Source organism: Scyliorhinus canicula, chromosome 7 (genome assembly GCF_902713615.1).
Source record: "Scyliorhinus canicula chromosome 7, sScyCan1.1, whole genome shotgun sequence".
NCBI classification, from domain to species: Eukaryota; Metazoa; Chordata; class Chondrichthyes; order Carcharhiniformes; family Scyliorhinidae; genus Scyliorhinus; species Scyliorhinus canicula.
Genome location: NC_052152.1, coordinates 84004234 through 84016782, shown reverse-complemented (window position 1 = coordinate 84016782; position 12549 = coordinate 84004234). Strand labels below are relative to the sequence as shown.

At 42.3% G+C, this 12549-nt stretch overlaps 1 protein-coding gene across 4 annotated transcripts in view; it reads left to right on the top strand.

The window, feature by feature from the left end:
• Nucleotides 1-12549, top strand: part of LOC119969087 (cilia- and flagella-associated protein 47-like) — an 868530-nt gene that overhangs the window by 146437 nt on the left and 709544 nt on the right. For all 4 annotated transcript variants that reach the window (XM_038802287.1, XM_038802288.1, XM_038802285.1 and 1 more), the window contains exon 11: nucleotides 8707-8850. In XM_038802287.1, coding sequence (XP_038658215.1) covers nucleotides 8707-8850 — 144 coding nt within the window. The remainder of the gene's footprint in view (nucleotides 1-8706; nucleotides 8851-12549) is intronic.

Below are 12549 nucleotides of genomic sequence, written 5' to 3'. Positions count from 1 at the left end.
ACCTACCATGCACATCTTTGTGTTGTGGGGGTGAGACCCACGCAGACACGGTGCCTGGATCGAACCTGGTCCTCGGCGCCGTGAGGCAGCCACAACACAAAGATGTGCAGGATAGGTGGATTGGCCACACTAAATTGCCCCTTTGTTGAAAAAAAAATAGAATTGGGTACTCGCAAGTTATTTTAAAAAAAAGAGAAGGTGGCGGTGAGCTGCTTTCTTGAACCACTCCAGTGCTTCTGATGTAGGTACACCTATAGTGCTTCTGGGAAGGGAGTTCCAGGATTTGATCCCACAACAGTGAAAGAATTGACATAGTTTCAGTTTAAGATGGTGTGTGGCTTAGAGGTGGTGGTGTTACCATGTGTCTACTGCCCTTGTCCTTCTAGGTGATGGATGATGCGGGTTTGGAAGGTGCTGTCTAATGAGCCTTGGTGAATTGCTCTAGTATATCTTGTATGTAGTACCCACTACTGCCACTGTGCATGGACGGTGGAAGGTATAAATGTTCAAGTTGGTGGATGGGATACTGATCAAGCGGGCTGTTATGCCCTGGGTGGTATCAAACCTTTTGAGTGTTACTCGAGTGCACATCCAAGAAAGTGGAGAGTATTCCATCATACTTCTGATTTGTAGATGATGGATAGGCTTTGGGGACCCAGAGGATGAGTTATTCGTTTCTGAATTGCTTTTTCAGCGAGAGTATTTATATGGCTTGGTTGCTGGTCAATGGGAACCCCCATGATGTTGATAGTGGGGGATTCGCTAAGGGTAATGCCATTGAGAGGAAATAGATAGTTAGATTCTCTCTTTTTGGAGATGGTCATTACCTGGCACATGTGTGGTGTGAATTTTATTTGCCACTTACCAGCCCAAGCCTGAATGTTGTCTAATAATAATTGTGGTTTTATCATAATTGTAATGAAATGTCTTGAGTAGCTACTAGAGGGAGCTAGTTTACAAGTATATAAGGCACTGATGCTAAGCCTTGTGGGAGAGAGTAGTGCAGGAGTTAGCTAGAGACAGACAGAAGTAAAGAGAGTGTGAGTAAGAGCAGATCATAGTTTATAACAGTATAAAGATTAATTGTAGATGAGTGTAGTTTATATGTTAATAATCAATTATTATTTTGGTGTGCGTGTCGAATCCAAATTAGTAGTGTTAATACATTTATAGGTTTGTTCAAGTTCAAGCTATTTTGTGGTCTTTGTGAAGACTACGCCAACCATCCTGAATTTAGCAACACAAAGAACACTACATGATATCAGGAGTTTATTTCTACAAGAAGCTGTTAGATTAGAAAAGATTAGCATAAGAAGATTGAAGAAAACAATCAAGATGCTACAAAACTCAGAAAATCTACAAAGACAAATAATAAGGAGGAGAGTCTCAAGAAGCCTGACCACTTCAAGACAAACGGTCAACTACGCCAAAACTGGACATTCTTTAAACAGCAGTTTGAAGTTTTCCTTTTTGCCTCCGCATTAGAAAATGGGTCTGATCAGAGAGAAATAGTACTCTTATTAAATTTGGCTGGAATGCAAGCATTAGAACTTTATAATTCCTTTGAATTTACTGCTGATGAGGACAAAATGAAAGATAACATGGTGCTACAAAAGTTTGTTACACGCTGCAAGAAACAGGTGAATGAGACCTATGAGCGCTACATGTTCAGAAAAAGTCTGCAGCTAAGAGGGACGTCGGTAGATTCTTTCATAACAGCTTTAAAGTTAAGAGCGCAGTCCTTTTCCTCAGCTTCCGATTCAATGCTGCGTGACCAAGTTCTGTTTGGCATAAATGACGAATGTGTGCGTGAAAAAATGCTAAGCCGACCAATTTTACCAATAGAAGACACGATTAATATGTGCAAAGCCAGTGAACAGACATCCTCAGAATATGCGGAGTTCTTGGCAAACGAAAAGAGCACAAAATCGGGAAATGTGGCTGACGCCATTAATGCTGTGTCGCAGCGAAGAAAACTGCGTACAACAGCTGGTGGCCATTTTGATTGTGACATCATGAGCGTGATGATGTGCATACACTGTGGACACGCTCACAGTAAAACAAAAAATTCAACCACTTTGCAGCACAGTGTCGATTCTCAGCAACTTCTCCAGTAACCAAATTTAAAAAGTCCTGTGATGACTTCAGAAGGATCCAAAGTGTTCAGTGTGAAGATAAAATATCTAATATCTTGACTGATAGAGAGGATTTCTCACTGCACACGCTAAAGGATACTTTCATGATTGAAGCAGGCACTAGGATTAATTTGCTGGATCGCAATGACAGACCATTACAACAGCTCTCAAAGATAATTAAAGAGTGGACTGTATTATCAGAAATTAATGGCAAAGATGTACCATTTAAAATTGATACAGGAGCACACTCAAATAATATCACAGAAAAGTTGTTAAGACAAGCTTATAGGACACCGCGAATAAAGAAATCTACTTGTCTTCTGGCCGATTACAATGGTAACATTATAGTCACAAGAGGATCCTGCCGTCTCATTGTTAGAAATGATGCCATGGAAATGCCCATAGTCTTTGAGATAGTGGAAGATAAGTCATTGCTAATTGGCGTGAATGCTTGCGAAACATTGAATCTAGTTGAAAGGGTTCACTCAAACAAGACACAAGACTTCAAATGACAGATGTGAAGAGTCAAGGGAAGACTTAGTTGTTGAGGATACCTTATCCAGAGCTAACACTGATGCTGACACATCAGATGCAGAGATAGTACATACGGTGGAAGCTCAAGCCTCTTTCTTTACCGAGATACTTCCGGTGTCTGACCGAAAACTACAAATTATCAAAGTTGAAACAGAAAAGAATTTGATGCTCCAGAGTGTGATGAAATACCTCAAAGAAGGATGGCCCAATGGATGTCAATATGCCTTTTGAATTATAAAGAATGATCTTACTCTAATAGATGGTTCCTATTCAAGGTAGATAGGATTGTGTTTCCTGCAAGTGGAGGACAAGGAATTCTGCAGCAGATTCAAGAGGGTCGTCAGGGCATAGAAAAGTGTTGTAGAAGGACTAGACAATTGCTATGTTGGCCTGGAATCAACAGAGTTGTGAATCAATATGTACAAGAATGCAACATCTGTCCGATGCATCAGCCTGGACAGAGCAGAGAATGTATGGAAGAAACTGAACTCGTCACCAATCCATAGATCAAAGTTGGTATGTATTTGTTTTACTTTAAAGGTCGTGACGATCTAGTCATCATAGACTATTACTCCAACTACCCCGAGATGATGACGCTGAATGATTTGACAGCAAGATCTGTCATAAGGGCAACAAAATCAATTTTTGCACGCCATGGGATACCTTTATACGTTGTCTCTGTCAATGGACCTTATTTCTCAAACTGGGAGTGGTCACAGTTTGCAGAGAAATACAGCTTCAATCACATTACTTCAAGCCCATGCTATCCCCAGTCAAATGGCAAAGCAGAGAAGGGAGTAGGAATAATCAAGAAATTGTTCCACAAAGCAATCAATGATTATAAAGATCTATCGTTGGCATTGTTAATGTACAGAGCAACACCATTGTCAATTGGATTATCACCTGCTCAGATACTAATGGGTAGACAAATTCGCACCACATTACCTGAGATAACCATTCCAGATATGGATCATCAAGAAACAGACTACTGTATCAGATCAAGACAACGGAAGCAAAAAGAGGACTACGTTATGGATCAGGGTTTAGAAAATACCGAAGTGTATTATGGACTTCACCTGACCTATAACTGTTTATTGATTTTGTTACGATGAGCACAAGAGCCTGCCTTTCAAGTGTTATTGAACAGAGTTCTTTGACGCTCTTGATCAATAAACAAGCTTTATTCTACACATTTAGTTAACATTATTATAAACATACACAGTAAAAATGTTATCACCTACAAACATAAAGGCCAAACACAGCGACAGTAATTTATGTATAGCCCTTAATTCCCCCTTAACTATTCCAATTCAATAACAAAATCAAAGTAAAACCAGAAACCCCTTTTCAAAGGCGTGGCCCAGCACACAGCGTTCTTACTGGTATAAGACTTGTTAGAGATACTCTATTCCCCTTCCCAAACAACAGGTTTGAATTCCTTCCAGAAAGCAAAAATATCTTTTAAGTTATCATGTAGTCCGGAAAGTGCTCTTAAAATGGTGATTTTAAGATCTTTCAACCTGTGCAGTTCATAACCCAGTCCAAAACTGAAAAGAAAGTAAAACCCACAGAGCTACAAACCAGCTCCAAACTCAAAGTGAAAGTAAAAACTCACAGAGCCACAGCCCATCTCCACCCACACAATGACATCACTGAAGCCATGTGATAAGCCAAAAACATTTCTTAAAGGGACACTCCCTTGATAACTATGATAAACAAACAAAACCTCTATCTGAATTAAAAGAAGCTGACTTTGTACGCATTCAGAATCCTGATGGTGGATGGCAACACACAGCAAATGTTCTAAGACAAGTCGCACCAAGGTCACACTTCATTCAGACTGAACACGGGTCCATATTCAGACAAAACAGGAGAGCACTGTTGTGCATCAAACATCATGTTAAGTCTCAACCTCAGAATATTATTGATCCAGATAACATCTTCAGGATCATTGACTTTCCCAATCCTTACTTGACACCAATACAGCAAGAAGATATGGAAGATCAACAAGAAAGAGAAGACCAGCAGAAAGACTAAATTTGTAGTTACTGTAAGTATTCATTTCATCAACAAAGTGAGGTAACAGTTATTTGCAAATGAATCTACAAACTGATAACACATCTATGATCAATACTAGCTAATGTAATGTTCAAAGAAAAATATCACAACCAACGTTTATAATAATTTTCCTTTTAAAAGGAATGTGGGATGTGTGTTGTTTGGGGTTACCGGGATAGAGTGGGGGAGTGGGCCCAGGCAGGGGAGTTCTTTCAGAGGGTCAGTGCAAACTGATGGGCTGGATGGCCTCCTGCACTGTAAAAAATTTGAGTTCTAAGAATAATTATAATGTTATTTATTGCAAGGGGAAATGATTACAAATATAGAAAGTTATGTTTCAGTTGTACAGGGCATTGGTAGGATCATATTTGGAGAATTGGTCACCTTGTTTAAGGAAAGACGTGATACATTAGGCACAATTCAGAGAAGGTTTACTAGACCACTGCCAGGAATGGATGTGTTGTTTATGAGGAAAGGTTGGAGAGGTTAGGTTTGTATCCACTAGAGTTCAGAAGAGTAATTGGCGACTTGGTTAAAACCTTTAAGATCCTGAGTGGTATTGACAGGGTGAATGTGGAGAGGATGTTTCCTCTTGCCAGAGAATCTAGAACCAGGGGTCACTTTTTAAAAACAAGGGGTCGCTTCACTTAAGACAGAGCTGAGGAAGAAAAAAATCTCTGAGGGTTATGAGCCTCTGGAACTCTGTTCCTCAAAAGGAAGTGGAAGCAAGGTCTTTGAATATTTTTAAGACAGAGCTAGATAGATTCTTGACTAACAAGGGGGTGAAAGGTTGTTGGGTATAGGCAGGAATGTGGGGTTGAAGTTGTAATCAGATCAACCACAATCATATTGAATGGCGGAGCAACTAGAAGGGCTGAGTGGCCTCCTTGTCCTAATTCGTATGGTTGTTTGATTGAAAAGAGGCTGATATTGTGGTATTGGCTGTATCGGACTTGTCAAGATGTTTGTGGACGGGATAAACCTGAGCAATTTTCTATATTGTCTGCATTGGGGTGACACCGGTTTTCTATCTGTACTGCCACATCTTGGTAGGGTTAGGGTTAGTCCTGGAGCATTCGTGATTTTGGTGGAATGTTGTCAGGCCATAGTTTTTGCAATATCCAGCACCTTCAGCCATTTTTTGCTATCATGTGGAACAAATTGGCTGAAGATCAACATCTGCTACAATCAGAATATCAGGAGGAGGCCAAGATGAATCATCCACTTAGCACTTCTGGCTGAAGGTGGTTGCAAATAATTTAGTCTTGTCTTGTGCATTGATATATGTGATTTTTTTCTCTCTCTCTCTCTCTCTGTCTCTCTGTCTCTCTCTCTCTGTCTCTCTCTCTCTCTGCCCCCCCCCCCCCCCCCCCATCCCGAGGAAGGGGATATTTGTAGATGTGCAATCCTCCTCTTGGTTGTTAAATTATCTACTCCCATTCACAACTGGATGTGACATGTCTGCAACAATTTGATCTAATATGTTGATTGTGGGATTGTTCAGCTCTGTCTATGCATGTTTCTTCTGCTATTTGGCATGCAAGCAATCTTTTGTGGTCAGCGTCATTTTTTACATATGACTGGCACGGCACCTGTCATGCTCTCCTGCACTCTTCATTGAACCAAGGTTCATCCATTGGCTTTATAGTAATAGTAGTTGATTAAGCAAGACTTTGAGTTACAGATTGTGGTTGAATACAACTCTGCTGCTGTTGGGACATAGCATCTCATGGATGTTCAGTTTTGAGCTGCTGAATCTGATCTGAATCCATGCATGGTGGTAATGATACAGAACACAGTGGAGGATATGTTTAGGTGAAGACTGGACTTCATTTACACAAATACTGTGCAATCAGCATTCCTACCTATACTAGCATGGATTGATGCATCAGTGGCAGGTGGATAGGTGAGGATAAGATGGAGTTGTTTTATTTCCTCTTCATGGTTCCCTCACCTAGTCTAGCAGATATGTCCTTCAGGAGTCAACTGGCTTGGTAGTAGTGCTGTACTGAGTCACTCTTGGTGATGGGTATTAAAGTCCCCCACCAGCATACACTCTATGACTTTGTCATCCTCAGTGTTACCTCCAAGTGATGTTCAATATATAGGAGTACTGATTCATCAGCTGAGATGAGGAGACAGGTGGTAATCTGAAGGAGATTTCTGCCCATTTTTGATCTGATGTAATGAGATTCCATGGATCTGGAGTCAATGTTGAGGACTTTCACGGCCACTCCTTCCTATCTGTATACTTCTGTGCTGAAACCTCTGGTGGGATGGATGGTGATCCCAGGGATGATGATAAGGGTGTTTGGGACATTGACTGTAAGTAATAGAGCGAGTATGACTATGTCAGGCGGGTACTTGACAAGCCTGTGGGACAGTTCTCCCAATTTTGGCACAAGTCCCCAGATGTTATTGAAGGAGAATTTTGCAAGGTTGATGAGGCTTGTGTTGTTATCGTTTCCAGTGCATAAGTCAGGGCCAGGCAGTCTGTCTGGTGTATTCATTTTGACTTTTCTTTAGTAGCTTGGTACAACTGAGTTACTTGCTAGCCTATTTCAGAGGATAGTTAAGAATCAGCCAAATTGCTGTGAGTCTGGAGTAGGCCAAGGCCACAAAAGGATGACAGCGTTCTTTCAATAAAGCACATTAGTGAACCAGATGGTTTTCAGGGCACCATTGCTGAGATTCTAGAATTTTAAAAGTTAATTAATTGAATTTAATTTCCATCAGAATTTGAACTCGTGTTGCCAGTATATTGGCCTAAGACTCTGGATTAGAAGTCCAGTGACATTACCGCTACCCCACTGTTTCCCATTAAATTGTTATATCTGCTCAGGCAATACAGATAATATCTCCTCTTCACCAGTCACCATTTGCTGCCTTTCTCACCAGGATCTCAACCATTGAACTTGATTGCAAGAATTTTCAAAGTAATTATAATATTGATGCCCAAATTGAGATAGAATCTAGAATCTCAGTTTTCTCTCCACAAGAGCTAAGTGTTACAAAGCGTTACAAATCACCCATAATTCCTCTTTTCTCTGTCCCTACCCCATCATTTCAACTTTCCTTCTCCTCATCTCCTACCCTCTGGCTTTCCTTTTCCTACTTTTCACCTCGCTCCTCCTCTTCCTCTCCCATCTCTTTTCCTTCCATTAGCCTTCCCTCCCCCTCAGATTGCTTCTCCCTTCTCTTTCCCATCCACTTCTTTCCCAACACAACCTTTCAGCTATTTCCCATTTCCATCTTCCACTGATCTCCTTCTCTCATTTGCTCTTATTCCCTCTTCCCTCTTTTTCTTCCTCTCTCTTTTCTCTTGTTCTTGGACCCATTTCTACTCCTTCAGCCATAAATATCTTGTGATTTTGCGAGGTAAAGAACAAGCATTTATACAGTGCTTTGTTAAAACCTCAGACAAATTGCAAAGTGCTTCAAAACAATGAAGTATTTTGAAATACAAAACATCTATTTTATAAGGAAACACCAACTTGTACACAAAGTCCCACAAACGGCAAATGATTGAATGGACACAGCATCTAACAACTGGAGAACCTGATTGGTTATTGATGAAGTTATTGTCTGTGTGATTTGTGATTCATGTGAAAGTCTTTATTTATATTCTCTCAAATTTAATATTGTATCCAGCTACCATATTTAAATGACTGCACAATTGCCAACAGCAAATTAGTTTGAAAAGTCACATCATAAGATCTGTTTTCGAATTTGACATTCAGCTTAATTCATGGACAACCGTTGCTTGTGAGAAAGGTAACACAACAATATGATAAAACCAACAGAAACGTTTGGAAGATCTTTCAAATAACGATTATAAAATGCTTACACCATTCTTTAATTGTTGGTTATTACCTTGACCATGAACATCTTGTTTAGATTACAGCCTTTTAATCAGATATTTGCATTATTGCATGTTAATATTAACAGATACACTGCAATTTTTATTGATTTTTTTCAGGAGAGAAAAGAAACTTGACATTTATGTGGATCCTGACTACGCTTACAATGACGACGAAGTTGCAGCAAGGAAAGCGCATAAGCAATATTATGAAGATTATATTCAGCGTCTAAGGGTGCGTCGCTTGCAAAAGCTGGATCACAGGTAAACAAAGGACATATACATATGTTAGTTTGGCAAAACTAGAAAGAAATTAAAACTTCATGGCAGCTTACATTTATTTCATTGCAGGATTTGGGATATTGCTGAAGATATTTTCAGATTACCTCTTGTTCCAGTGATTGTATAGAATAAGGATTTTGGAGGATAATAATGCTTTATTTTGAATAATTTCAACAACTTACCATTGGGCAAAACACGTACTCAATTGCAGAAAGGTGTAAAAGAGTATATCATAAGTCAATTGGCATTTACCTCACAGCAATTTTTTATTCTTTCTTGACACAGTAGAAATAATATTTGTCCTTGGCTGGTGAACAGAAATTCTAACAGTTTGAATCGATGCAGCACTATACAGACAAGTTTGGCTGTGCAGTAATGTAAAAATAGCTGCTCGCAAGTCAAATTTACATTCTCGGAATTACCCCTTGTGAGTGTTGGCATTGCTGTGAATGGTGGGATTCTGGAAGTACTCGAATCTAAAGTAAATACCTCTTTAATTAAATTAATGAGGTTGACTATGCAACAAGGATACATCCTACTGGTTTCTTTTTTTGTGAAAATACATTCCAACAAAGCAGAGTTAATTACCTTTTGTACATTTTCCCCCCTTCAATCACTTCCCTCCCCATCCGCAGCCCCCCCCTCCCCCGCCGATGAACAGCTCCTCAACTATCACACCTCAAAGCCCTCTTCTGACCCCCTTAAGGCAGACCTAATTGTTCCCAATCGGAGAAACTCGTACAGATCTCCCAGCTAGACCGGTGGCGTATTCTACCTCCAATTCAAAACAATCCATCCCTGGGCAATTAGAGAGGCGAATGCTGGGAGATCGGCTCCTTTCCCCTCCAACAGCACAGACACCTCCGAAATCCAAAGATCGCCATCATGAGGTCTGGCTTTACCTCGTCCCCCAACTATCCTTGATAAGGTCCCAAACACCGCCTCCCAGAAGCTCTCCAACTTCTCACAACCCCAAAACATGAGAAAGTGATTCGCCGTCCCCGCCCACAATTCTCACATCCATCTGTTACACCTGGTAAGAATCCACTCTGAGCCCGAGTCATGTTATCCTGTGCACCACTTTAAATAGAATCAAACTTATTTTCGCAAAGGAGGAAGTTGAGTTCACTTGCGCATTGCGTCACACCAGAGCCCCCTTCTTATCTCCCTCCCTAACTCTCCGACACTTATTCTTAATCCTTTCTACCAGCACCTCACGCTGCTCTCTCAACCACCTGTCACTGTTCCTGATCCTGCCCTCCTGCACCTCAACTGGGAGCAGCAATCTATCCAGCAGCATGTACTTTGGTAGTTGGGGGAACGCCGGCAGCTCCTTTTGTGCAAAGTCCCGCACCTGCCAGTACCTAATCTCACTCCCCCTCGGTAATCAAACTTCTCCAGCAGCTCATCCAACCCACTGAATTTTCCCTCTGTGAACATATCCTTGACCCACTCCAACCCCTCCTCCCTCCACCGCCTATACATCCCACCCGGCTTAAACCTGTTGTTCTCAAACAGTGGCCTCAAACTGATATTTGGTCCAATTTAAAGTGCCTCCTCAGCTGATTTCAAATCTTAATAGTCAACTCCACCACCGGGCTCCTTGTATACTTCCTCAGGGCTAACGGCAGCAGGACCATCACCAGGGCACTCAAACTTGAGTCCCTACTGAATTCTTCCTCTAACCTGATCCACTCTGCCCCCTCCCCTCCGCACCAATGCCTCATCCTCTCCACATTCGCTGCCCGATAGTAGTGCATCAGGTTCTGGAGCATCAACCCCCTCCCTGCCTTTGTAACAGAACCCACTACACCCTCGGTACACAGATCCCGAGACCAACGCCTTCTGGAAAAAAGCCTTAGGAAGAAAAATCGGGAAAGACTGAAAAACAAACAGGAACCTTGGCATCTTTACCCTCCCTGCCAATGTCAAGTGCAATGTACCCCACCTTTTAAAGTCCCCCTTAACACTTCCACTAAGCCTGTCAAGAATTGTGACCCACACATGCGTCACCTGAATCCCCAGATACCTAAACCGCTCCATTACCACCTTAAATGGTAGCACCCCCAGGTTTGCACCTCTCCCCCGCCCCGACGCATTCACCAGGAATTCACCGGGAATACCTTACTCTTCCTTACGTTCAACTTATAACCGGAAAAAGCCCCGATATCTCCAACAAGGCCACAATTCTTCCCATACTTTCTAACGTGTCCGACACAAAAAACAGGTTGTCCGCATACAGTGATACTCAGTCCTATCTAACCCCCCTCACAATTTCTTGGCACTCAGCCGACACCCGAAGGGCCATCGGCAAGGGCTCGATCACCAATGCAAATAACAATGGCGACAGCAGGCACCCCTGCCTCATCCCCCTATGCAACCCAAATTTGTCTTGTTCATTGGACAACTAGCCATGGGGGAACGCATACAAAAATCGAATCTACATTATGCATTTTGGTCTAAACCTAAAACTTCCCAGAACTTCAAACAGGTGCCTCCATTCTACCTAGTCGAATGCTTTCTCCGCATCCATGGACAATTACCACGGAGTCATGATTACATTCAGCAACCTCCTATTTTACTAGAGAGCCGCCTCCCCTTCACAAAACCCGTTTGGTCCTCAGAAACCACCTTCACCAGGACTTTCACATCCGTGTTAAGCAACAAAATGGGCCTAGAGGACCCACAGTCCAGTGGTTCCTTCCCCTTTTTCTGGATCAATGAAATTGACGTCTGCACTGACGTAGCAGGCAACTCCCCCTTTTCCACCCCCTCCCTAAACAGATCCACTGGGGGGGGTGCAACTCTGTTGCAAACTGCTTGTTAAACTTCGCTGGAAAGCCTTCTGGTCCCGGAGCATTCCCTGACTGCATCCTAATAATACTCCATCAACTCCCTTAACCCCAACTGCTCCTTCAATTCCTGCCTCTTCCTCCCCCCCCCCCCCAACTAACCCTGAGGGTCCTGCATGTCCCTGGCCCCCGTAAATCCCGTTTTCTTGCTGAACAAAAGGGCCAACCCCACTTGATTTTGAATCAAACCCCGAGTGAAACACTTGTCCCACCCATCCCTTCCTCAGCCTCATCTGATCTTTCACCCGGATATGTGTCTCCTGCAAGAAAATCACCTCCGCTCTCAAGCTCCTCAGTTGAGTGAACACCTGGGACCTCTTGACCCATGGAACGCCCATTCAGCCTGCCGGCATTCCATGTCAAGATTCTCACTGGAGGCTTATGCATACACCTCCTTCTTGTTTCTGCCATCGCTAACCATAGACTCCGCCTCGCCCATTCCTACTCCAAACTGGGCCCATCCAAGATGGCCTCCGCCCCACCCTGCCCATGATCACACTCATCGTTTCACCAATCTTTTTCTCTTCATGTACCTACAGAAACATACAATGTTTTTGTCTAAACCATTTCCTGTGCTAACAAATTCCAAAGGCCGACCACTCTTTGGGTAAAGAAATTTCTCCTCATCTCGGTCCTAAGTGGTCTACCGCATATCCGCAGACAGTAACCCTTGTTCTGGACACCCCCACCATTGGAAACATCCCTCTTGCATCTACCCTGTCTAGTCTTGTTAGAATTTTAGAGAATTCCATGAGACTTCCCCTCATTCTTCTGAACTCCAGCGAATGCAATCCTAACCCACTCAATCTCTCCTCATACGTCTGTCCTG